The 27,772-nt window shown below is 43.4% G+C and overlaps 1 protein-coding gene and 1 pseudogene across 1 annotated transcript in view; one reads left to right on the forward strand and one right to left on the reverse strand.

The window, feature by feature from the left end:
• Positions 1-27,772, forward strand: part of RNF17 (ring finger protein 17) — a 458,697-nt gene that overhangs the window by 325,082 nt on the left and 105,843 nt on the right. The window contains exons 28-29 of the mRNA XM_089666019.1: positions 1,960-2,079; positions 25,341-25,421. Coding sequence (XP_089522145.1) covers positions 1,960-2,079; positions 25,341-25,421 — 201 coding nt within the window. The remainder of the gene's footprint in view (positions 1-1,959; positions 2,080-25,340; positions 25,422-27,772) is intronic.
• On the reverse strand, positions 19,648-19,763 carry LOC149470228 (U2 spliceosomal RNA; annotated as a pseudogene).

Raw genomic sequence — 27,772 nt, forward strand, 5'->3', positions numbered from 1 at the left:
ATATTCCCTGCCCTCTCCATGTTGTTATACTTTCAAATCTCCCTGTGTCCTATCATCGCCTTGTGCGTCTTTACCAGGCCTTTTCTGGTCCCCTGGTCCAGAGCTACATTTTCCCAGTCCCTTCTGCATAATGCCTAACTTTTTATGGTTCTAAAGTCCAGTGGGGGGCATCAACCTTGAAATCTTAAACATTCATTACAGTCCACAATCTCAAATTGGAGTCCGCAGATTGGTTGTATTTCTCCATTAGGGGAACTTTCTGACCTCAGTGGATATCAGAGGTGTGTATTTGCACTTACCAGCTTTCTGCTGTTTGCAGTAGGTGTTTGTAGTCATGACTTGCTGCGCCCCCTCAAAATACTGCTTGTAGGCCACTGGACAACCTTCTTCTAAGGGAATAGTCATCAAGGGCTCTAGAGGACAGTGGCTCTAAGACTGTCTTGTCTTTGTAGTGGTTTTATTGAATCTTGACCCTGCAAACATTTTTGCTGGTACAGACTCCTTACTTGAAGAATCTTGTACTGGTTTCTGAACACCCACTGGACCCGTGTCTTTTTTCACAAGGAAAAAGATCAGAACCTTCAGTCTCTGGTTCGAGCGCTTCTGACTAGGGGATACCCTACTCTGCCTGCATGAGAATACTCGAATCCCTACAGTGTGACATTGTCATGTGACAGGTCACCCTTGTCTCTGAACAATGATTTTGACTTGACACCAAGGATTAGTGATTTTATAGGATGCCAACCTGTTGGTATGGCAAGGAGTCCTTGAATTTTGTTGATGCAGGGAACTTGTTCTTCAGTGGAAACTCATTTCCTGATCAACACCTTGGAGTTTCAGAATGAACAAATCACCTTACAAAAGGAAAGACATTACTATTAGCCAGTGCATCATAAATAAATATACAACTTATGAACATATACTGAAAACTCCACACTAAATTTTTTATGTATTGTTCTAATTATAATAAGTCCACACGGCGTTGGTGCTCAGTCCACTCCACTGTGCCCTCCACCACACTCACCAGATGGTGCTGAATTCTTAAACAGAAAAGTCAAACTGTGCTTATATAAAGGATGTACCACACGCTGGGTCCCCCACTAGTGCTGTCTATATTCCAGTGTCTCTGTTATATCTTCTTGTGATAGAAAAGTATACAGCAGGATCATAAAAAGAAAGGGAAGAGCCTCTCATAGTGTAGTACATGTATTAAGCCCAGTGGCAAAAAAAATAATGCACTTACATCTGTACAGAAACAACAAAAACCAGAACCGCCGCTGTTCACGTGCGCCCCCTACCCGGAACTGCTAAATCTCGTGTGTATGTATGTATATGTGTGTGTGTGTGTGTGTGTATATATATATATGTGTGTGTGTGTGTGTGTATATGTGTATATATATATATATGATTTTGCTCATCCGTGCCGCCCTGTAGCAGTACTTTCTGCGGTTAAACAGCATTAAAGAACAGTTTAAAAAAAAAAAGAAAAACTGTGTACTGTGAGCAGATTGGGGAAGGACACCCCCCCTTATCTGCTTCTAACCCAGACACTAGCAACCAGGGTTTGACAGCTCTGAATCTGGAAGTACTCTAAGGTTTAGTGACTGCAGAGAGGATTGGACAATGGACAATGTTCTTCAGTCCCCTCCTGCTTGCCACTAGGGCATTTTCTTTGTTCTCTGCTGCAGAGAAAGCTAAGAAGTGGAAGGGACACATTGCCACCCTGTAGAAGTGATCAGGTGACTTTACAGCCAGAAAACACCTGCTGTGCAATATTAAAACCAGTTTGTGGTATGAGTTTATTTTAACTCTTGACTGCTGTGGCATGTAGGAAACGTCCTTGGCAGTCAAAGTTTTGAAAAGTAAACTGACCTTAGTTTAGCACATCTGCAGTGTTTTCTGGACGTTATCAGAATGATTTTCTTTTTGTTTGTTGATACTTTTCTTTTGCTCTAATAGGTTCAGTATGAAGATTTTGGATTTACTGAAAAAATTCCAAAATGTCACCTTTACCCATCTGTATTCAATCAACCTGTTCCCCGCTTTTGCATACCTTGCCAACTGATTGATGTACTTCCAGTAAGTAATGCAAATTTTATAGACTTTCTATGGTTATTTTTTCCTGCAGAGATTAGAAAATCCAAGATAGAATTTGACTACTATTATAATACAAAACTTTCTTTTGCCTTTTTATATACTGTACATATATGTAACTGCCATGGTTTAAACTTATTAGTATAGCAGCCCTAAAATGGGAATTCTGCATCTTTTGTTTCTTACGTAGTTATGTAGTTGGAGTGGCTGAATAATTCATCAGTCAATTCAGTTTAACCTTTATGTCCCTACCATTTTAAAAATCCTTGTATATTTTGTTCGGTAAGAAATGCATCTAAATTTATTTTTTATATATCCAAACTCCCCGCTGACACCACCAACTGTGCAAAGGAGGTACACATCCTTACGGCTCTAACAGTAAAGAACCCTTTATGCAGTTTAAGAATGAACCACTTCTCATCCATATTTTTTTTCTGTCTGTCTTCTTTAGAGACCTTAGATTAATTAGTTTTCTCCCTGTAATTCAGCCCCTATTTAAAGATTTGTATCTTGTGATCATATCCCCTCTTAAGCTCCTCTTTCTCCAGGTGAAAAAGAGTTTAACTTTTCTAGTCATTCCTCATAACTGAGACCCTCCAACCCCCATTTTAGCTTTGCTGCCCTTCTCTGGACTCTCTCCAGTTCAAGCACATACTTCCTGAGGATTGGGAACCAAAACTGGCTGGCATTCTCATGATGTGGCCAATCCAAGGTTTTGTAAAGAGGTAGAATTACTCACCTGCCGCTTTATTAGGTACACATGTTCAATTGCTTGGAAACACAAATTACTACCGATATGCATAAAGAGGAAGGTGCTAACCCTTTAAATATATACACCATCTATTAAATGAACTCAAGTGTAAAAACATAAATATGTCAATTAATATCCAGTATGGATTATAATGTGTCCATCAAACGTGTAAGAATTAGTCCCTTATCACCAAACTTTCGTATACTTTTTGTATACAAATCAACATAAGTGACTGGCAAATGGCTTCCTGATGATGCGCAAAATGCATTAAGGCTTGAGTCGCTGACATCACATCCGGTTTATCGAACGCACGCTGGCTCTATAATCATGAGCTGCAGTGTGATGATGCTCAAAATGCATTAAGGTTTGAGTCACTGACATCACATACCGTTTATCGACCACACGCTGGCTCGATAATCATGAGCTGCAGGTTGAGGATCCCCTTAGTGAGCTGTTTATGTTGGTGCGCCCTTTGGCACCTCCATCATGTGAGCGCATAGACATTTTTTGCTTTCTGAATTCACTTAATTTAATAAACTACTACATTATATCACTTTATTTTGGGCTTTTTCTCCATTTTAAAACTGGGTGAATGAGAGTTTATCAGCATCTATGTGTGGAGCATTGATACATCTTACGAAGAAAAGATAATTGCACAAAATCAGAAATCCATCCATATTGCTAGTTTGGCTACTACTAGTGGCCAAGTCGTTGTGGTGATTTGGCATTTCAGCTGAGCAAGTTGTGGCGCTCTTATTGTTTGTTTTGGGTCCTTTTGTGGAAAAGAACCAGTGTTGATTTGTATACATGAAAGTTTGGTGACAAGGCACATTTGTTTGATGAACACTGTTTTATAATCTATACAGAATAAGAATTCATTGATGAAAATGTATTTCTACCCTTATGTTCATTTAATAGTGGGCTTTTATGTTTAAAGGACCAGCACCTTCCTCTTTATGCGTATTGGTTTGTGCTTTAAGTGTGGTTCACACTTGAAATGGGGCAGATGCTTTTGTTTACACTTAGCACATGTAAGCTTTTGATTTTTATTGATAGGAGGATAATATTTATTTTTTTGTTGGCTTTCTGTAACACAAATTGCTAATCATCCAATCACATGGCAGCAACTCAATGTATTTAGGCATCTAGACATGGGGAAGATGACTTGCTGAACTTCAAACTGAACATCAGAATGGGGATTTAAATGATTTTGAATGTGGAATGGTTGTTGGTGCCAGACGGGCTGGTCTGAGTATTTCAAAAACTGCTGATCTTCTGGGATTTCACGCATAACCATCTGTAGGGCTTACAGAGAATGGTCCCGAAAAGAGAAAATATCCAGTGAGTGGCAGTTGTGTGGATGAAAATGCTTTGTTGAAGTCAGAGGAGAATGGGCAGTCTGGTTGGAGATGATAGAAAGGCATGCTATCATGTCAGTATGGATCAAAATCTCTGAGGAACGTTTCCAACACCTTGTTGAATCTATTCGACAAAGAGTTAAGGCAGTTATGAAGGCATAAGGGGGTCCAACCTGGTGCTAGCAAGATGTACCTAATAATAGAGGCCAGTGAGTGTAGTTTTATTTCTTGAGTAAATGCCTTCTTTAATGCATGCTAATAGTTTGCTAGCATTGCTTGCTGCAGCTTGGTATTGCACGCTATTGTGGAGTCTGTGATCTGCTATATCGCCCAAATCTTTCCTTGTTCAAGATTTTTTTCTTAAAGATTTTTGACAGTCAAAACAGTATCAGCGTTGATTAAGGTTCTTGGTGCATGTATAACAAAGACAATGATACTTTCCACAATAGTTACATTTAAAGGTATCACTATAAAAAATTGTTGTTAGAAAATGAGTGCTTGCTAGTTCTATATACATGTTGAGAAATCAGGGCAGACAAACCAAAGGTCCACACAACAATAACAACATCCATGGTTTATAGTAAAAGTAATCACGTTCGATACCATGATAACATCTATGCCATAACTTGATCCAAGTGCAAAATAAGAAAAAGTATAAAAGAAAAAAAAAGGGGGTGTGTGTGTAGTGAAGAAGGGAGAAAATAGGGGAGGGAGAAGGTAACAGATTTTGGGGGGGGGGTGGCAAATTCCCAGAACATAACAGGTTGCCAGTCTACAGGTGGATAGAAGTTGGTAGTGATAAGCGTAGACCCTACGGGAGTGACACAGTCATCAGAATTTGGTGCAAGGAAATGGGCCACCCAAAACTGCCATAGTGTTTCATATTTGCAGACTTTATCCTGATGATAGGACTGGCACTTGAGGGGAGAAGAGAGCATAGTGGGATTTGAGTCTGCCCCAGAGTGTGAGATAATGTTTTGTTATTGGATTAGTGAGTGACTTTCGATTTAGGTGGGTCTAACCATGGAAGGTTTGCTTCAGAAAGTGGATCACAGTCAACCGCCTCAAGACTGACCCAAAGTGGGGTTTCATGAACAGAAGGGAAGGAAATGGACCACCCAAGACTACAATAGTGTTTCATATATGCTGACTTTATCCTGATGAATAGCTTCGATTTCAGAGTATATCATGGCCTTGGTAACTGGTCACTGAACTGGTTACTGCTATATTGAGGTAAGGGGATTCCAGGTCTTCACCACTGTTTAGCTGTGAGGCTAACTGCAGCAATCATTTGAATTGTGTGGAGGTTAAATCCAGAGGCAGGTATTAAGTAGTGCAATAAGTGGGTCAGGGGGTATTGTGATTGAGAACAACCTAGAATTGATGAGTTTTCAGATCAAAATTGTTGCACGGTGGGACATTGCCACCACCCATGATAAATAGGTGCCCGCACCTTTGCACCTATGGAAGCAAGCAACTTGGTATATGGGGACATATTTCGAGATTCTGGCAGGGACCAAATACTAGCATGTTAGGACCTTAAAATTTGTTTCCAAGGCTGCAATATTCTGTGCTGAAGATTTGTTTTTTTAACAATGTTTATTGTATCAAAGATAATACAAGGATTTGTGCATAAAAAAAATTGCGGACACAGCCGCCATAGCTATTTAATAACGGTGTTAATATTTGGTGTACAATACAATGTGTTAGAGTAGTAGAACATGCAAAGAAAATATATAAAGGAAACAAAAAAAGGCAGAAAAGTATTGGTTTAGGGTTTCACTTACAGAAAGGAATACATATCAAATGCAATGTTATGGGCATAAATCAGGCGGTGTACCTATTGAACCACAGTTTCCAGGCTTTTTCAAAGACAGAAAATGTCAGATTGTATCGCTAGTAATCTTTCATATACACCCTGTTCCAAAGTATTATGCAAATTATATTTTTCTCATTTACCTAAATAATTGATGTATATAACAGTCAGCATAATTCTCATGTTATCAACTATTAAGAGTACAATTCAAATTTTATTGAACAAACCCCCTAATGATAACAGTATTTTTTTTAAATCTAAAAAAACTTACAATGCACTGTTCCAAATTATTACGCACAGTAGGTTTTAAAACACTTTATAGGTTGTAAAGAACTGAAAATTGTCATTTGTTGTGTTTGCAGCATATTTACTGAAATCAAACGCTATTTCATTCAAACTTTGAACATTTTAACTTTTTAAACATTTTAACAGGTCCCGTTACATTTTAACATAGGACCCCTTATTTGATAGCAGCTTCACAAGTCTTGCATCCATTGAACTTGTGAGTTTTTGGACAGTTTCTGCTTGAGTTTGTTTGCAAGATGTCAGAATAGCCTCCCAGAGCTGCTGTTTGGATGTAAGCTGCCTCCCACCCTCATAGATCTTTTTCTTGAGGATGCTCCAAAGGTTCTCAATAGGATTGAGGTTAGGGGAGGATGAAGGCCACACCATGACTTTCTCTCCTTTTATCCCCATAGCAGCCATTGATGCAGAGGTATTCTTTGCAGCATGAGATGGTGCATTGTCATGCATGAAGATGATTTTATTACGGAAAGCATAGTTCTTCCTTCTGTACCAGGGAAGAAAGTGGTCAGTCATAAACTCCATATACTTTGCAGAGGTCATCTTTACACCTTCGGGGACCCTAAAGGGGCTGACCAGCTCTGTTCCTGTGATTCCAACCTAAAACATGACTCAACCACTGCCTTGCTGACGTCGCAGCCTTGTTGGAACAGGGTGGCCGTCCACCAACCATCCACTACTCCATCCATCTGGACCATCCAGGGTTGCACGGCACTCATCAGTGATGAGGACTGTTTGAAAATTAATTTTCATGTATTTTTCTGCCCAGTGCAGCCGTTTCTGCTTGTAAGCATTGGTTATTGGTGGCCAAATAGAAGGTTTATGCACAGTTGCAAGACTCTGGAGGACTCTACACCTTGATGTCCATGGGACTCCAGAGGCACCAGCAGCTTCAAATATCTGTTTGCTGCTATGTAATGATATTTTAGCAGCTGCTCTCTTGATCCGATGCATGGATCTGGCAGACATCTTCCTCAATGTGCCTTTATCTGCACGAACCCGTCTGTGCTCTGAATCAGCCACAAATCTCTTAATAGTGCGATGATCACGCTTACGTTTTCGTGAAATAGATAATGTTTTCATACCTCGTCCAAGGCATTGAACCATTTCACTCTTTTCGGCAGCAGAGAGATCCTTTTTCTTCCCCATATTGCTTGAAAATGGTGCTCTGCTTAATAATGTGGAACACCCTCCTTTAGTAATTTTTCCTTAAATTTGGCTCACCTGCCAATCTAATTATCACAGGTGTCCGAGATTGTTTTCAGTGATCAAAAGTGCCCTGAGACACAATGCCATCCATGGGTTAAACTGAAAAATCAAAGTTACACTTACGGTAACGCCTTTTCCAGTAGTCTTTCAGGACAGCACCTTGAGAGACCTCGGCTCCTCCCCACCTGAGGAAACACCTCCACCCTAAACAAAAACACTGTCACTCCCCTCCGACCTCAGTTCTTGGACCCGTACCTCTGGTCACCTGGGGAGACATAATATGAGACACCAAAACATACCATAAGACATCTCTCACAACAATTATGCAACAGAGGGTGGGTAACTGGTGCTGTCCTGAAAGACTACTGGAAAAGGCGTTACCCTAAGTGTAACTTTGATTTTCCCCTCTCATTTTTCATAGCAGCACCTTGAGAGGATAAGCGAGTACTTACCCCTCGGGTGGGCTCACTGCTTGCAGTACCTTACTTCTGAAGGCCTGCTTCTGCCCTGAGACCAGGTCAAGTGTGTAATGCCTATCAAACGTCCCATAACTGGACCAGGTTGCGGCCCTACAAATCTGTCCCAGGGAGGCTCCTGCCTGTTCCACTTGCGTTGCCGCCATGGTCCATGTAGAATGAGCCCTGATTCCCCCTGGGACCTCTAGTCCCTCAGCCCGGTATGCCTGTTCAATTGCTAGTTTTAACCATCTAGCCACCGTGCACCTGGAGGCTTTTTGCCTTTTTCTGGCCCACGCAAAAGAAACAAAAAATGAATCTGTGCTTCGAAATTCCTTAGTCCTGTCTAGGTAAAGGAGCACATACCTTCTTACATCTAAACAAATATTTCTCTTCTTTTTCCCCCAAGGGATTAGGGTAAAACAAGGGCAAAACCATATCCTGTTCCCTATGAAAACCTAGGGCTACTTTGGGAACAAAGGATGAGTCCGTCCTGAACACCACCCTATCCGGAAAAATTTGCAAATAAGGCGCCCTGATAGACAGAGCTTCCAGCTCACACACCCTTCTTGCTGTGGTGATTGCCACCAAAAATACCGTTTTAAACGTGAGGGCCCTTAGGGAGCAGGAACCTAGGGGTTCAAACGGTGGTTCCATCAACACCTTGAGTACCTTTGCCAAGTCCCAAAGGTTTATTTCCAGGAGGTCTCTGTCTTGCCAGAGCCCTAAAGAACCTAATTACCAATGCCTCCTTAGCTAAAAGGGATTCCAGAAACACACTTAGAGCCGAAATTCGGCTCTTGAGTGTGCTGATCGCTAGCCCCTTATCAGCCCCCGCCTGCAGGAATTCAAGCACCGACACTAGGCTATGGGTATCCGCTGAGGCCCTGTAGCACCATTCTTTAAAGCGCCTCCAGACCTTCCTATAGATGGCTTGAGTTTCCCTCTTCCTGCTAGCTAAGAGCGTGGCCACCACCCTGGCTGAGAATCCCTTTGCTAACAGGAGCTGCTCCTCAGAAACCAAGCCGTCAGTTTCCACCTTTCCACCCTGGAACATAGGACCGGGCCCTGTGAATGTAAATCCTTCCGGGGGGGGTAATACCCAAGGTGGCCGAGTAGCTAAGGCCCTCAATGTTGAGAACCACGCTCGACGGGGCCAGTACGGAGCTATCAGGATTAGAGAGGTTCTCTCTGACCTGAACTTCCTCAACACAGCTGACAGTAGGGTGACAGGGGGAAAGGCGTATCACAGAGGGAAATCCCACTTCTGTCCTAGCGCATCCACTGCCCGAGCCCCGTCCCACCGGTTTAGTGAAAATAATCTCGGGACTTTGTTGTTCTGACCTGACGCGAAAAGGTCTGTCTGGGGATCCCCACTTTCTTCCAATGGATTGGTAAACCTCCCCATTTAGAACCCACTCCGATTCCCTCAGTCGCCGTCTGCTCAAAAAATCGGCTACCCGATTTAATTCTCCTTTTAGGTGAACGACTAATGAGGCGAGATTCCCTTCTGCCCAAGACAGAAACACCGCCGACAGGGCCCAGAGAGACCTGCTCTTTGTCCCTCCCTGTCTGTTCACGTAGGCCACCTCTGTTGCATTGTCCAAAAGGACCCGGACATGATGGCCCAAAATCAAGCTCTGGAAGGAATGAAGTGCCTCCAATACTGCCCTTAGCTCCCTCCAGTTTGAAGATTCCCCCCTTTCTACTGGAGACCACTCACCCTGTACCACAGATTCTCCGAAGTGCACCCCCCATCCCTGGGCGCTGGCGTCCGTTGTGATCTCCCTGACCAGCGAGAAGCTCCATAGCAGCCCCTGAGTCACATTGGCTGTCTTCCTCCACCACCACAGGGATCTTTTGACTTTGGAGGGAATCTGTACCCGGGTATCCAACGACCGCAGTTGTCGGTCCTAGACGCTCAGAATGAAAAGTTGAAGGGGACGAAGATGCAACCCCGCCCACTGTACTGTCGGGATGGATGAAGTTAACAGTCCTAATACCGATATAGCCTGCCTCAGCGCTACTTCGCGGCTTCCCAGTAACTGCCTGATCCCCCCGTCTAATTTGGCGAGCTTCTCCGGGGTTAGCATGATGTTCTGACAGGTGGAGTCCAGAACATACCCTCGATAGGCCATTCTTTGGGATGGGACCAGACAGGACTTGTCCAAGTTCAGCAGCCGTCCCAAACTCTTCAGTTTTCTCCTCACCACTATCACGTCCAGTGCGAGCCGATTTGCTGAGCGTGCAAATAAGAGCAGGTCGTCCAGATAGGCTACCACTGAGATTCCCTTCAGCTGAAGAGGAACCAATGCCTCGGACAACACCTTGGTGAAGATCCTTGGCGAGGAGGAGAGTCCGAAAGGCAAGGCCTGGAACTGTAGGTGATACGTCCCTGCTGTACTCTGAACCACCAACCTGAGGGATTTCTGAAATGCCTCTGTGATGGGCACGTGCAGATAGGCATCTTTCAGATCGATGGAGGCCAGGAAGGCCCCTGGTGGAAGGAGGGCTCTGACTGTGAAGATAGAGTCCATCCGAAACCTTTTGTAACAAATGGACTCGTTCAGGGGTTTCAGATTTCAGATCAGTCTGTACGCCCCTGATGGGACATACAACGGCGGTGGGACACTATCCCCCCCACTGACACCAATAACAGGGCACTATTCCCCCCCACTGACACCAATGACAGGGCACTATTCCCCCCCACTGACACCAATGACGTACTATTTCTCCCACTGACACCAAAGATGGGGCACTATTCTTCCCACTGACACCAATGATGGGACACTATTCCTCCCACTGACACTAATGATGGGACACTATCCCCTTCCCCCACTGACACCAATGACAGGGCACTATACCCCCCCCCCACTGACACCAACGATGGGGCACTATTCCTCCCCCCACTGACACCAACGATGGGGCACTATTCCTCCCCCCACTGACACCAACGATGGGGCACTATTCCTCCCCCCACTGACACCAACGATGGGGCACTATTCCTCCCCCCACTGACACCAACGATGGGGCACTATTCCTCCCCCCACTGACACCAACGATGGGGCACTATTCCTCCCCCCACTGACACCAACGATGGGGCACTATTCCTCCCCCCACTGACACCAACGATGGGGCACTATTCCTCCCCCCACTGACACCAACGATGGGGCACTATTCCTCCCCCCACTGACACCAACGATGGGGCACTATTCCTCCCCCCACTGACACCAACGATGGGGCACTATTCCTCCCCCCACTGACACCAACGATGGGGCACTATTCTTCCCCCCACTGACACCAACGATGGGGCACTATTCTTCCCCCCACTGACACCAACGATGGGGCACTATTCCTCCCCCCACTGACACCAACGATGGGGCACTATTCCTCCCCCCACTGACACCAACGATGGGGCACTATTCCTCCCCCCACTGACACCAACGATGGGGCACTATTCCTCCCCCCACTGACACCAACGATGGGGCACTATTCCTCCCCCCACTGACACCAACGATGGGGCACTATTCCTCCCCCCACTGACACCAACGATGGGGCACTATTCCTCCCCCCACTGACACCAACGATGGGGCACTATTCCTCCCCCCACTGACACCAACGATGGGGCACTATTCCTCCCCCCACTGACACCAACGATGGGGCACTATTTCGCTCCATAAGACACACTTGGGGGGAAATGTCTGTGCGTCTTATGGAGCGGCCGGTCCACTATTCCCGCAGCCGTTGTATGGCCACAGTCTCTGGTTATCTCCTGTACTGTGTCCGCATTTGTTCATAGTTTTTTTTTTTTTTTTAAACTATAGTCCAGCCCTCCAACGGTCTGAGGAACAGTGAACTGGCCCCCTGTTTAAAAAGTTTGAGGACCCCTGTGCTAGAGGATCAATCATTTAAGTTGCAAATTAAAGGAGATAGAGGGCTTCCTTGACAGATACCATTTTTGATGTCAACCGGTTTGGATATGGGACTGAATGCATAAACTTGGGCTGAGAAAGATGAGTAAAGAGCTACCATGGCTGATAAAATCGAACCTTGGAATCTAAATTTGGCAAGGACTTTGTGCAAATATCCTCAGTGGCCTAGGTCGAACACCTTTTCCGCGTATATAAATAGAAGAGAAGGCGTTTGTTCCCTTTCCGCACAAAGAGTGATATTCAAAAGCTTTCTGGTGGCGTCTTAGGTCTGTCTGCCAGCAATGAACCCCATTTGGTCCGGTTTGACCAATTTGGGCATGATAGTTGCCAAACGGTGTGCTAAAATCTTAGCATATAGTTTTATGTCAGAGTTAAAGAGAGATATATAAGTCTGAAGTTGGCTGGGGTATCGGGTATCTTACTGGGCTTAGGGAGAGTCATAATGTACGCACTCAGCATCTCCGAGGGAAATTAGGATTTCTTAGCTTTGGCATTAAATAGTGTAGATAGTTGTGGGACTAGGCAGTCTCCAAAGATCTGATAATATACGTTAAGAGAACCCATCGGGGCCTGGGGATTTAACTTTTGGTAGTGTTTTGAGAACATAGAACATTTCCTGATTTGAGAAGGGTAGAATAAGGACATTAAAATCAGATTCAGACAATGAAGGAAGTTTAACTTGGTCATAAAAAGAGGTAATCGGTAGTCAATGAAGGTTGAGGGGTATTAGCATCATTTTTAAGATTGTATATTGAGGCACGATGATCTGCAAACACGTCTGCATTATGTTGGGGCTTGGTTAATTTTTGCTTAGTAGCAGAGTGAGTATTGAGATTTAAGACAGGAAGGTGAGAATTTCCCAGCTCTGTTGTGGTGTGCATAAAGTTGCCGACATAGCCGATCATGATTATCATTAAGGAGGTTGCGTAGCTCCATTCTTAGATTAGTGAGTGTATGTGCTATGTTTGGATTCGGATTAATTTTGTTTTTGGCATCTAAAGAGTGGATAGAAGATAATTGGTGTACCTTATTACCATTACCTAATGGTGGCTAGCATCTAACTCTGGTCTTTCCTCTGGTGAACAGACATCCATACAGGGTCATTTAGTAAGGTTAGAGTCCCTCCTCAGGCGGGACTTTACTGGGCTCCTGGTGTTTGGAGAGGATAGCTTTGAATAATTCTAATCCTCTGTGTGGCCCATCAGGCCCGCGGTGCCCGGGCTGGACTGTGATGCATCTGCTACAGGTCCGGCAGCTTGTATTTTGTTGTTGACTCCGCTGTAGTGTCGGAAAGAAGACCGATAATTTGTGGAGGGTAGGCGACTCCTTCCTGCGACGGGTCATCGCTGCAGAGTCAGCGGGGTGACAGGAAGTGGTGCTTGTGTGGTGATGGGCTTGTGTAGATGTGGATTCTTCCTGGAGTGCTCACAGAGCTACTCCCCCATGCTGTCATCTTTGATGAGCGGTCTCCATGCCCCCATGCTGAAGATTTTTTTTAACACACCATATATCATTCAAGAACTCAGAGCCCAAGGTGGTTCCCAAGGTCTTCTTCCAAACTTGCTACATAGGTAGGGGGATTGGAATCAGGCTTGGAAAAAAATGATATATAGAGAAGGGAGATGAGGCCCGTCTTGTTCAAACTGTGTCACTTGGGTTAAGGACGACCCCGAATGTTCGTAAGGGGTAATAAATTTGTTTAAGTTTCAGGTAAAAAAAATTTCAGAATTGGACAACCCATATGATTCCTGAAGGAAAGGGAAAGATTTCATAGAAGTAGTCAATTTATATATTCTAATCAGGTTTTCTGCCATCCAGGTTGCAGGTAATAAAATATGCATTTATTATTTTTGTCTGCAGGAGCCTGAAAAGCATTGCTATGCAGGTCTCCTACAGACCTGTTATAATATCTGCTTGTCGTACATGATGTACGAGCAAGCAGATATTCTGATAGGAAGCTTCAGTGAACTACCACAGCGCTACACAGCGCCATGGTAGTTCATTGAAAACTACAAGCCAACAACTGCTAAGGCTGCCAGGACTTGTAGGCACACATTCACAGAACTCTGAGTGACGCAGTTGTATGGGTGGAGCCCCAATGTTTTCAAATATGACAGATAGTACGGGGAAACTTCTACTCGTACTATCTGTCAGAGGGAGGGGGTGCGACGGGCGCAGCTTCAGCTATGGGAACATGTTCTACCCTAAAAAACGGGTGTAACGCTCCCAAAGGTGAGCTTATGCTATAAAACAGTTTATTGGTGATAATATTTCTTACTCCGTATACCAAAACCTGTTTTTTGAACATGTGACCAGCAGCAAAGGACTAAAAGCTCCTCCAGCTTATGTTTCCCTGGGAAAGAGATGGGTCATATGACAGCTGTATATGGATTAGGAAAAAGTACTAACTTTTTTTTTTTTTTTTAATTAAAATACAGTGTCATCATCCACATAGAGAAAAAGAAGACAGTGTAAATTAAACTGTGTGTTTAGTATCCCTTTATTAGTACCTCTATAGAGGTTGGTCGATCATGAAGATCCTGTTGTTCCATAGTGAGCGTTGCCAAGAGTGAGTTGACCTGAGCTGAGTCAGAGGTTCCTTCCACAGCATGAGAGGTGTTTGCAGAACTCCTATAATATGTTTAGTGTAAATATCCTTAAGGAGCTTAAGATGCATAGGTATAGTGTTGTGTTTTAATCTACAAAGTGTGAGGACCAAAAAAGTGTCTAATTTATTGGCTTTAGTGACGTATTTGAGTTCTAAACAGTTTTCTCTGAAAGAAGCTTATTAGCAGTTATTGGGTTGGCCTGATACGCCGTATAATGGGAATGGAAAGCTCAAGCTGCTGGTTCAATAAACACTTTTCCTTCTTACCCTGGGAGGCCCTTTTGATGTAGGAGCCCTGTATTACTGATTTTTTGTGCCTGCTATAGTATAAGGGGGGGGGGGATATCTGAAGTGGTATTCAGGGTAACCGTCTTTGAGAGCTATTTTTATATATGCATGGTGTGCTGTGTGCGCTAGTAAAGCATCGTTGATGCACCAAGTTGGGTCTTGGTCCCTGGGGAGCAGTGAGGTTAAAGTTGTATTCGCACTATGGTCAGTCCACTGCAACAAGATGATAGAATAAAGAAGCTCAGGGGTCAACTCAATCATTAACACAAGTGGTCAGTCATGGTGAAGGCATTATGTGGATAGGAGTAGAGTACATTGACATCTAGCAGGGTTGCATTCCTGCCAGGTTGCAATCAAAGTGTATCTTCATTGCAATGCTTGAAAAGCTAATCTAGAGGGAGTAGGTATGACTGAGAAGAGAGACTTGTCCAAAAAAGGGGTACAAGAGCTTGTTAGAATCCCCGTATAATAATAGCATACCCTTTTTGTGTGATTCCACTACCTGCATTAAGTGAGAGAAGAAAGGCATGAGGTATTTGTTAAGATCGTAATAGGAGACCACCATGACTTTGGAGTAATTTAAGTAGCCTGTCAAGATTAATTATCGTCCCTCTGGGTCTTTGAGGTTTGCCAGTCAAGTAAATGGGGAGTATTGGGGGAACTCTATAAGAATCCCCCTGTGCTTAGACTAGACGGATGCTAACTATACCTGAAGATAGTGTGAACTAAACAATTTGGGGGTGGAGCCAGAAGAATAGGACATTTCTTGGAGACAGATTAGATCAGCTTTGAAAGAAGCAAAGGGTTTGAAGGATTTAATTCTTTTATTGAGGCAGTTTAATCTCTTGACATTGAGAGTCAGAACGTACAAAGGATCCATGATGTAAAAGTCAAAAGCTCTTGCTATGATTGAGGAATGATAAATGGAGGCTTCTGGGCCCATAGTAAGAAACTAAACAGGTGAAAAAACCATATTAAACTAAATAAATCCAGTCTCTGGGTATAGAGACCAAACCATAAGCATCCTGGGGTGAAGGTGAAAGGCAAGGAGGGTGCTGCCCCATTGCAGCCCACAAGATAAGGAATAGTTACAAAACATCAGCAAAGTAAGACAATGAGGCTATAGGTTTCTAGTATATTGAGACGTCCACTTTCAGCAACCTGTGGGTGATATTCAGGGGGTTAGCCTGAGGAGTCAGTGTAAAAGCGAAGTACACTCAGGTCACTCAAGCTGTTAAGCTGAAGGGTTGAGGAGTTGGTATAGGAGTGAAAAGTACCCATTGACTGTATTTCACTTGTAAACTGTTGATTAAAGGAGAGAACAGAAGGCACAGTGCAAATTTGAATACAGAGTACATCTAAAATAAGGTGAAGGTTAACTAGTGAGTTTGTAAGGTCTCAAGAGGGCAAACCAAGGCTCATAGCCTGGGTCTCTCAGGCATACCGTATATTAAAAAAAAATTCACAACAAACGTATCTGTCTGAAGATCAGAGGGGGGAGTAGGAATGTTTCTAGGTGCAGGTGCTCCAATATCAGTCGATAGCATCAGAAGAGGCATAAGCTGGGAATGTAAAGCACTGCATTTATAAGGGCCTTGGTGTCTGCTGTTGGAACAGGTGGTGCATGACTTCATTGATGGGAAGGAGGCAGATCTTTGGCATTGACCCTCTGGTGGCAAGGGGGGTGATGTTAGTTGCAGATCTTGCAATGTGGACTGGAGTTCTTCTAGAGTGTGGCAGGTATGTCTGAAACCGTGACAGGAAAATATTATGGCAAAAGGAAATCTCCACTGATATGAGATCTGATGGTGTGCCAAGATATGATTTTGTGGTTTCATGGATAATTGGTACGTGTAGCCCTGAAAGACAGGAGAGTCTTTTGCCCTTGCTGCCATCAACAGCTATTCTTTCATGTGAAAGTGTATTGGATGTTTCCAGTTTCTGTGAGGCCAATCTGTTGAAGCTAGTACCATCGCATGTTCATTCTTTTGGGCGCCCTCTTGCGGTTTTGTTATAAATCTTCATGGTCCTTCTGTGCCCCCTGTGATTGCTTTTTGGACCCCAATACTTTGCTATCAATTGTACAATCCTGTTTACAACTTGCTATTGAGATACGTTGGCTCTGGAATAAGCAATCATTTCCACTAAAGAAGCGCTGATGAATGAAACGTTGGTGTTATTGAAAATCAATGAACTGCTGTAACAAACAGTTTTTTCATTGCATTTGTACACATTTATTTTTAATGAGGAAGATTTTATAACCAAATTTTTTAAGTTTTTAAAGATGTTTCTACAGAAATTTTCCATGACTACTACACTTTAAGGGTGTTACACAGCATGACAATCCCTCAATTGCTCTATATATGTATTCATGTGAAAATAGTAGACTTTCACTATATCCCTAGTGAGACTGTCCAGTTTGTGTCGAGTGAGGGCTCAATGTACTCGGTCGAGCTCAAGCCTCTTGGAATAAGGCAGTATTAGTGGATTAGAAATGCTGAATGGATTCAGGAATACCCCATATGCATTGGTTGGAGAATCTTGATCTCTTTTCAAAGTCCCCAAGACAGGTTTGGAGGGTGAGGTTCTCTTCCCTAAGGGCCTTAAACTCATTGACATGGTTGTGGGTTTGTAGCCTCCAGGTCATGCACGCGTAGTTTCAGTTCGGCTTGCGTTGGCCGAGCTTGCAGATTTCATGTGATAGCCACTGTGTAATTTGGTCAGATGTACTCTTCAGAGCTTTCTGTAGCATATTTTCAAACTGCTGTAACAAGTTGGATTGTGAAAACTTTTAATGGAATATTGAAGGAATGTTATTGATATCTGATTCACCTGCAGCTGGCGGTGCTGTGGAGCCTGTGCTGGAGGGGGAAGGTGCTGCCATTTTCACTGAGGAACAGGCTAGGGCTTACTTTATGGTTTTATACTTGGGCTTCAAGAAGTCACCGCTGAGGATCATCCCACCGGCCTCCTGTGTGCAGTGAGGATTAGCGGTGGTAGATGAGCAAGCCAGGTGTGTCCCCCCCCAATCTTTTCCATCCTACATTCACCCAGGGGTTCTTTCCCTGTTGAGTAACTTGCATTAATTTTTAGTTCCTAAGTGCAGTACTTTTACTTTTTTCAATATTAAACCTAGTCTGCCATATAGCTGCCCACGCCTCCTTTTTAACCACTGCCCCCCGGACCCCTATTTGGCGCTGCAATATTTCAACTGGTAATTGTGCGGTTATGAAATGCTGCACATAAATTATATTTGTAAAATTTTTTACTAGAAATAGAGCTTTCTTTTGGTGGTATTTGATCACCTCTGGATTTTTATTTTTTTGCACTATAATCAAAAAATAAAAAAGACCGGAAATTTTGAAAAAAAAAAAACAATTTTCTCATTTCTGTTATTAAAAAATATCCAATAAAATCAAAATCAGTCATTAAGTTAGGCTAAAATGTATTTAGTGCATATCTCTGGTAAAAAAAAGAGTATATTAATTGGTTTATGTGAAAATTATAGCGTCTACAAACTATGGTATAAATACTGGAATTTACACCTTTTTTTTTTTGCTATACGACGCTGCGCTAGTTTAACTGACAATTGCGCGTTCATGCAATGCTGTACATAAATTACATTATAAACATAATGTTACATATAAACAAAAAACACCAAAAATTTAATAAAAAATAGATTTTCTTTTCCTTCTCTTCTCCATCTACACCTCCTCCCTTGGCCAACTCATACACTCTCACGGCTTCAACTACCACCTCTATGCCGACGACACACAAATCTATCTCTCAACCCCCCACCTCACCCCCTCGGTCTCTGCCCGAATCACACACCTACTGAGCGACATAAGTGGAGCGATTGGATGTCGCTCCACTTCCTTAAACTGAACCTCTCCAAAACAGAGTTTCTTGTCTTCCCCCCAGCCCAGACCCCACCCCCCATTGACTTCTCCATCACATCCAACAACGCCAATTTTTTTTTTTTTTTTTTTTTTTTTTTTTAAGTCCGCAAACATGCAAACTACAACGAAAAAACCCGTAAGTGAATCACAAAAAAAGTGCAAGTGCAAAACACCACACGAAAAAGTGCACTTGGGGTGTGCTTGTGTCCTACCCCTAAAGGGGCTTGGACTGCTTACCCTGATCCCCCGGGGCACGAAGCTCCTGACGGGGACAAGGTTCCCAATTGGTCCTCCTGGCCAAAAGGCCTGGTGGACCACTGTTCCTTGTGCCCAGCCGAAGCCGGACACTCAGTACTTGGTCAGGGGGCTTTCCCGAAGAAAAGCCCCCTAGGGATCAGGGGAGGAAGGAACCAAAAGGCCACACATCCTCCCCCTAGACTTCAGGGTAGGCCCGAGGACCCACACCCTACCATCCAGTGAAAACGCACGCATAAGCAAAGAAAAAGTGACAAAACGTGAGAGGTGTTAAATTAAATAAATAGAAAAGAAAGTGGTACCGTGCCAAATTGTGCACAGACCAGGCCCTGAGGCCCGTAGCAAAAATTGCCCTGGACTTAGCCAAAAGGCCTGGTCCTTAGGGCGCTGTGCAAAAAGAGTGTAAAAACAGTGACCATGTGCCATGTTTACACAGTGGGGTCCCACACCCAGGTGTTACTAGTGGCACCCCTGAGGGCGTCTACTCAGGGGGCACTGAGTTTGCGGACTTTCTGCCTCCTCAGCCCCTGGCCAGACCAAGGTAGATCCGTCCAAATCAGGAGGTACTGGGTCCTTCCAGCTTTCTCAGGGGAATTACTCCCAGGGCCCCAGCTTAACTTGTGGCGCTCCCCGGTTTCTGTCCCCCCGATACTGGCCTTCCAGACCCCCATCATACCAGTGAGGGTACTATACAACAGCCATCCCCGCAAAGCTAGAATGGCCGGGAGCACCCCCACTGGACACTGATAAGAACAGATACTACACTTGATCTTAGCCAAAAGGCCGAGAAGCGATTATATGATTTTTCTTTTTTTCCATCCTTCTTTGTGACCTTTCTGATTTTGCCTCTCAATTCAGAGTGGGTATTTACCAATCTGTCATGTAATTGATGCATATGATTGCTTACAGTGCTATGACTGTTATATAATGTCATTAATTTTATTTATTGTCCTAGTTTATGTACAAACAAGATTCAAGGCCCTGAGGAAGTGGGTTTTCTGTGAAATGCGTCGGCCATTTAAGACTAAGATCTTTTGAACAGATGCGCGATTATACTCTAAGCGACATTATTAATTTTATTAGTGTTTTATGATGTTTATTTGTGATGCAAGTATATGTAAATAACAAAATACTGTTTTTATGTACTGATGTTTTTTTGTTCTATACCTCGGAAGGTACATTCATAGTCCCAATTCTAAGTACTGTTGTTTCACACAAATATTGAGGTACCAATTTGAGCATTCAGACTACATTGAGGGATGGGACCTCTAGAGGGAATATTAACCCTATACCCATCCTCCACATATGCTTTTTGATTTAATGGGAAAGCAGTAGTTTAGACACTTGTACCAACAGATAAGCTTATAACAAAACCTACCTGTAGGTACAAGGAATATCTCCTAAACGTGCACCATTTAGGAAATATTCACTGTTTCTGCTTCACAGTCACCAGCGCATGCATTCTAAAGGGACGGTATTCTCATACTGTCCCCTTTAGAGATTTCTGCCGCAACCAAGTTTCCCATGCGGATTTGACATCATTGCAGGTCGGCCATTCAAACAGCTGGAGCCTGCAATCTTGAAATGAAGACAAGGTGAAGATGTAACTTCCGTGACAGCACACTAGCTGCATGCATACTAGCACATTATGGGTTTTTTTTTAAGTTTACTACCGCTTGAAGTTATTGTTCTGCTTTGCTTTGTATCATCAGCAGGCACCGGGAGCGAACTATTTATACCAACGTCTATATCATTTATAAACAAGTTAAACAGAATTTGTCCTAGGTCAGAGCCAGGGGACCTGGGGCACACATCATACAACTCCAGATCATTCAGATGGTGTTTATCTGTAATTATATCTCTTTTTTTGGTGTAAGAATACCTATAGGGTGCTAACCACTGAACTGGCCATGTAACCGTTATAATTTTCTTAAAGCCTAAGTTTAATCCAGAAAAGTTTTAACCCTTTCACTGCCAGGTCCTTACCTCATACGGACCTACATCACTGCTTCTAGCTGGCCAGGTCCATATGGTCCTCACTTCAGTGACAATGAGCTTATAGCAAAACTGTTCAGCAGGCAGCTCTGATTAGTGGCTAATAAGTCGCAGCTCAGATGTAACAACCCTCCCAAACCCACCTGCCGATGCCGTCGCTTTCCTGTCTCCAGCCTATCTCCCTTCGCCGCCACTATTATTTTTTTTTTGTTCAATACACACACACTAATTTCACCGCCCCTGGCACCAATTCCACTCCCACCCCCCCTCTTCTACGACAGAAGCCACGGCCATCAAACCTGATCCCCTGTAGCTGCCAGCTTGCTTCAGGCTCTGGAAAGTGTCCCCCTGCTACACTGACACCACCCCCCCCCCCTCTTCCCAGTGACCCTCAACTCGCCGATCATGGCTGGCTGCTGGCCAGCATTCCTTCATCTTCTTCGCCACCTTTAGCTTCTTCTCCCGCAATCTTAGATGCTGTCAGGATGGAGAGTGCCCATCCACCCAGGTTGAAGAGCAACCCCCTCCCTTAACGTTAGTGGATACAGTCAGCAATCACTACTGATCGCTCCTGTATCCATCAATATCTGAGCATAGTAATCTTGTGTTATGTAAAGCATGGGTTCAGAAAATCATGACAGTAATAAAATCAATAAAGGTAGCAATACAGATGTTTTACCTATATGATTATAGCAATACAACTAGTTAGACCAATTTTTTTCCGCCTTGAGAAGCCTGCCTTCTACAGATGCAAACATGCGTTCAAAGGAAACATGAGTGTGAACCTGTGTAATTACTGTACTACATAGGGGTGGATCGTGAGTCCTCCAGTTATGAGTTATAGCTAATGTATCCTCCAATTGGATATGGACTATCAGTGTGTGCAGATGTTTTGGGTATTTCTCAATACCCATATTCAACAAGGCTAATTCAGGGGTCAAAATGCATGGACCTTTTATGACCTTACCTTTTAGCTGGAAAGCATATGGCCAAAAGGTGGATAGTTTAGGGCATCCCCAAATTTATGGTACAGGCTCCTTACTTCCCCACGCACTCTCCAGCAGTTGGATGAGATGGAGGAGTCCCATTTGTACCTCGGGTCCGGAGTGATGTACCAGCAGAGGTTGATCCTTATGGCTATGCTCCCATGAGTTGGTGGAGCGAGGTAGCTCCTATAGCTGCTAGCCATTGAGGTTCGGTGAACGTTTGTCTGAGTTCAATCTCTCATTTGAGCATACAGTGGAGCTTGTGAAAGGCCAATTTATTTTGTAATGTGTTATAGAACGACGATGCACCTTTCTTTCTTTGTGAAATGTCTGTTCGATATTGCCAGACTAGAGTAGGTTTTTATTTTGTTTGTTTTTTTAATTATGATTATATCTTCATTTTTAAAAGTACAAATCCATTTCTTACCAACTTCGCACAATACAGAACATCTTTGCTTAATTTTTCATCTATCCCCCCACTTATATGGTTTAAGCATCACATTAGGTGTAATATATCATCTTACAAAGCATTTATAATTCATTTCAACTATATTCATATTCACTGCCCCATGTGTTAAACTATTTTTTTGCTGCTCATTCACTTTTGTTCCAAGCTCCAATTCCCACTTCTCGAAAAACTTTAAACTTGCCAATCCCTCTATTTCAGTAAGAGTTCTATATAACTTAGAGGTGGTATGTTTTTGTGTTTTGTTTATACTCAACAGTTGTTCCATAAGATATTTTTCTTTCTCTGTTCTTAGTGGTTGTGGGAGCCTTGCAACAAAATGTCTTATTTGACCATACCTCCACTCGTTTAATATAGAAAATATTCCCTTTTTGCTTTTCAACTCTTGTAATGAACATAAAACCCCTTTATCCACAATATCTTTTAAACGTATATTTTTATCAATTATCCATTTCTCTGAAATATTGTCATTCCCTGGCGAAAAAAATTTAGTTCCCGCCAATTGTATTGACAGTGAATTAAGCTTCCAATCCTTCTGTTTGTGCATTTCATCCCATATCCTGAATACGTTTTGTGTCAAAGTGCTAGTATCCTCATCCCGTGTGCAAAATTGCTGTGGTTTCCATATATACTTATCTAGCGGTTCCTTACTAAGTGAGCTTTTTTAGAAACGGTCAGGGACTTTTTTTAAAACACAAAATGTTGCATTTTTGGTTAACTAGAGTTCAATGGAGACGCTGCAGAAATGTGTGTAGTGCGTATTTGACACATTTTTGATGTGTTTTAATCTGCCCAGCAATAAGTTGGGGGAAAAAAAACGCATTAAAAAAGAACTGCAGAAACAGATCAAACGCAAACTGCATAGGTGTGAACCTAGATTTACAGCGTCCATGGATGAAAAGTAATCTGAATAGAAGACAAGTGGATAAATGAAAGGTCCCCTTTTTCTCTAAATAGAATTGTTCTTTTTTCATTCAAAGACGCAATAATAAAGCTTCCATGAATGGAGGAGGAGGACATAGCGGCACTCTCTTTGAGTGCATATAACAGGTCCCTGAGCTTTTTTTTAACCCCTGCAGTACTTGGAAGATCATGACAAAGGGGGTATGGGAGGATCTCATAGGTCATTACATTTTAACTAAAACTGCAGCTAGCCGCACAAGAGATACTTCTTATTGATTGTGAGTAACATCCCCTATTATACCAGATTTAGTATAAAGATTTAGGTACAAAACATTTTTCTCTATTCTTTGACGGACAGAGCACTTTTAGATTTAATATCACATTCTCTGTTGCCTACAGGAGGATGGCAAACTAGGCAAAAAAAAATCAAAGGCTATAGCCCCAATTAGGCTATACCCCTTCTTTATCAAGGTTGCCCAGTTGAAACAAAAAGTAGAAAGGAAACAGGGTACCATCCAACAAACATTGGCAGCACACTGTACTTTAATAAATATCAGAGAAAAGGATATTACAAATACACATAACACAGTGGTTCTCAACCTTCCTAATGCCGTGACCCTTTAATACAGTTCCTCATGTTGTGGTAACCTCCAACCATAAAATTATTTTCGTTGCTACTTCATAACTGTAATTTTGCAGTGGGGGGAGTAGTGCTACATCATTGGTGTCAGTGGGAGGAGTAGTGCCCCATCACTGATGTCAGTGGGAGGAATAGTGTCCCATTGTTGGTATCAGTGGGAGGAATAGTGTCCCATCATTGGTATCAGTGGGAGGAATAGTGCTACATTGTTGGTGTCAGTGGGAGGAATAGTGCCCCATCATTGGTATCCGTGTGAGGAATAGTACCCCATCATTGGTGTCAGTGTGTGAGGAATAGTGCCCCATCATTGACGTAAGTGTGGAGGGGGGGGGGAATAGTGCCCCATCATTGGTGTCAGTGAGGGGGGGTGGACTTGTGCCCCATCGTTGGTGTCGGGAGGGGGGGGGGTGGAATAGTTCCCCCTCAGGGGGGGGAATAATGCCCCATCGTTGGCGTCAGTGGGGGGAGGAATAGTGCCCCATCATTGGTGTCAGTAGGCGGGGAAGGGGGGAATGCTCCCCATCGTTGGTGTCAGTGGGGGGAGGAACAGTGCCCCATTGTTGGTGTCAGTGGGGGGAGGAATAGTGCCCCATCTTTGGTGTCAGTGGGGGGGAGGAATAATGCCCCATCGTTGGTGTCAGTGGGGGAGGAAAAGTGTCCCATCGTTGGTGTCAGTGGGGGGAGGAATAGTACCTTGCTGACCCCTGCTCCAGCCTGGGCTCGCTCCCTCTCACATCTACAGCCAGCATACCTGGCTGCATCAGCACCATCTGCACGGTACAGACACTTACCGGTCAGCTGTCTTCCTTCTCCAGCCGCTCTCCTCTTCACTTGCTATGGCAGCTCCCTCACTTGATCTTCTTTGATCTTCGCGCTGCTGCTCGGCTCCACCTCCTCGCCGGTGATTGGCTGCCTGTGTGCCTCTCCTGATCTACAGTTCCGGCGGCTAATCACTGGTGAGGAGGCGGAGCTGTTGAGTGATTCCAGGGGTGTGGCCAGATGACGGGCGGCATGTCATCCCGCCCACACATCGCCTGGAGACGGTTCGAGGAGCGGTGTCTCAGTTCCTAAGACCATCGAAAATATGTGTTTTCCGATGGTCATAGACGACGCCTGTGAAATGGTCGTTCAACGCCCAAAGGGGTCGCGACCCACAGTTTGAGAACCGCTGACATAACACATTTATCAATACTTAAAACAGTGTTTGGAAAGTGCAGTACCAACTGTGCAGTCTGACTTCAAGAAGATTTTCTCCTTTTTTGCCATTTTTTTAATTGTATTTTGCAATTTGACAAAAATGAATTAGAATAGTATAGTTTTTAATTTTCCCAATAGTATATCTATCTTCAGGTAACCAATTTATCTTTTGCTCAATTTTTTAGGTTGGTGACCACTGGCAACCAGATGCTATACAGTTTCTGAAAGAACTTCTCTTGGAAAGACTTGTCGGCATTCAGCTTGTGGTTTGTGTTTACATTTAGAATGATATTTATATATTATAGAGAGAGAGATATACATAAGGTTTTTGGCAGGAGTGAAGAAATGCTTTCAGAAATAGAAGTGGTAATATCAATAAACGATTCTTAAGTTATTAGTTAACACAATTGAAAGTAAATCATCTCCAGCGCGACACCCCCCTCCCTTCATCTCCTCCAGCGGCCCCCTCCCTTCATCTCCTCCAGCGGCCCCCTCCCTTCATCTCCTCCAGCGGCCCCCTCCCTTCATCTCCTCCAGCGGCCCGTTCCCCATCTCCAGCGGCCCGTTCCCCATCTCCTCCAGCGGCCTCACCATCATCTCCAGTGGCCCCCTCCTCCACTGCCCCCATCTCCTCGCCAGCCTTGTGTCTTCTCTCCCCCCCTTCTCTCTCTCTGTCTTCTGTTTCTTTTCTTTTTGTTTCTTTCCCCGGTTTCTCTCTGTCTCCTGTTTTTCTCCTTTCTTTCTCTCTGTCTCCCGTTTCTCTCATTTTTTTTTCTTTCTCTTTCTTTCTTTTTCATAGTTCTTTCTTTCTCTCGCTGTCTCCTTTTTCTCTCCTTTCTCTCGCCTTCTTTCTTTCTTCGTCTCTCTGTGTCTCCTGTTTTTCTCCTCTTTTTTTGTTTTCTTTCTGTCTCCCGTTTCTCTCATGTTTTTCTTTCTCTTTCTTTCTTTTTTTATAGGTCTCTTTCTTTCTCTCGCTGTCTTCTGTTTCTCTCCTTCCTTTCTTTCTTTCTTTCTTTCTCTCTCTTTCTTTCTTACTCTGTCTCCCGTTTTATCTAATGTTTTTCTTTTTTTTTTTTTTTTTCTCTTTTATGGTTCTCTTTCTTTCTCTCTGTCTCCTGCTTTCTTTCTCTCTCCTACTTTCTTTTTCTCTTTCTTTCTTCCTGTGTCTCCTGTTTCTCTTCTTTCCTTTTCTTTCCTTCTTTTTCTCTTTCTTTTTCTTGCTTTCTTCTCTTTCTCCCCCCCTTTCTCCCGCCTCCTTACAAAGAAAATTTTATAAAATTGTGAAAAAATTCCTTAAATTCCTACTGACACTAGTGGCGGAATTACCAAGGTCGCTTTTGTGACCAAGCCCTGGCGTTCCGTGTCCGGGCTCTGAGGAAAGGGTCCCCGGGCTTTAGTCTGGTCAGTCCAAAGTTCCCAGACCTATTTTTTTGTCCCAGTCCAGGCCTGACATTGGCTGTATGTTTGGGGTCATTGTCCTTCTGCAGAATACATTTGGGGCCAATCACACGCCTCCCTGATGGTATGGCATGATGGAAAAGTATCTGACTGTAATTCTCAGCATTAAGGACACCATTGATCCTAACCATATTTCCTTGCAAGTTTGGGGCTCCAGAAATGGAGCCCCAAACTTGCAAGGAACCTTCACCATGCTTCACTGTTGCCTGCAAACACTCTATATTGTACCACTCCAGCCCTTTGACGAACAAACTGCCTCCTGCTATGGCCAAATATTTCAGATCTTGACTTATCAGTCCAGAGCACCTACTGCCATTTTCCTGCATTTCAGTTCCTGTGTTTTCGTGCATAGTTGAGTCACTTAGCCTCGTTTCCACATTGAAGGTATGTCTTTTTGGCTGTAATTCTTCCATGTGGACCACATCTGACCGGACTTCTCCAGACAGTAGATGGGTGTACCTGGGTCCCTCTGTTTTCCGCCATTTCTGTGCTGATGACACTCCTTGATGTCTTCCGATGTTGAAGGGAAGTAAACATGATGTCTTTCATCTGCTGCAATGAGTTATCTTGGCCGATCACTGCATCTACGGTCCTTAAAGTTGCCCGTTTCTCTGTTCTTCAAAAGAGCTTGAACAGCACATCTTGAAATCCCAATCTGCTTTGAAATCTATGCCTGGAAGAGACCTTGCTGATGTATTTGTTCCTTTCTGTTCAGTCTTGCAATGGTGTGTGACCTGTGATATGAAACGCTCTTCCACAGTCTCACTGTAGAAGCAGAGTTTAGCTGTTCCTCGCCAAGTTTTAGGCCTCCTACACAGCTGTTTCAGTTAATAACTGTTTCAACCTACATATGCAATTGATGATCATTAGCACCTGCTTGGTAAAATTTGTTAATCATACATCTGACACAAGTCATTCAAATTATTTGAATTGATGCTGGTTTGAAGCCAAAGGGTAATCACACCAAACATTGATTTGATTTAGATTTTTGTTATGTTCACTCACCGTACATTTTGTAAATTTATAAAAATAAACAATTAAAATATATTTATTTGAAAGCATTCTTATTTTGCAGCATTTCTTTACACCTGCCTAAAACTTTTGTACAGTGTGTATAGGTAGATATAGCTATATATATATGTATGTGTGTGTGTGTGTA

This window comes from Staurois parvus, unplaced genomic scaffold (assembly GCF_062004578.1).
Source record: "Staurois parvus isolate SC_StPar_1 unplaced genomic scaffold, SC_StPar_1.0 ptg000050l, whole genome shotgun sequence".
Taxonomy (NCBI): domain Eukaryota; kingdom Metazoa; phylum Chordata; class Amphibia; order Anura; family Ranidae; genus Staurois; species Staurois parvus.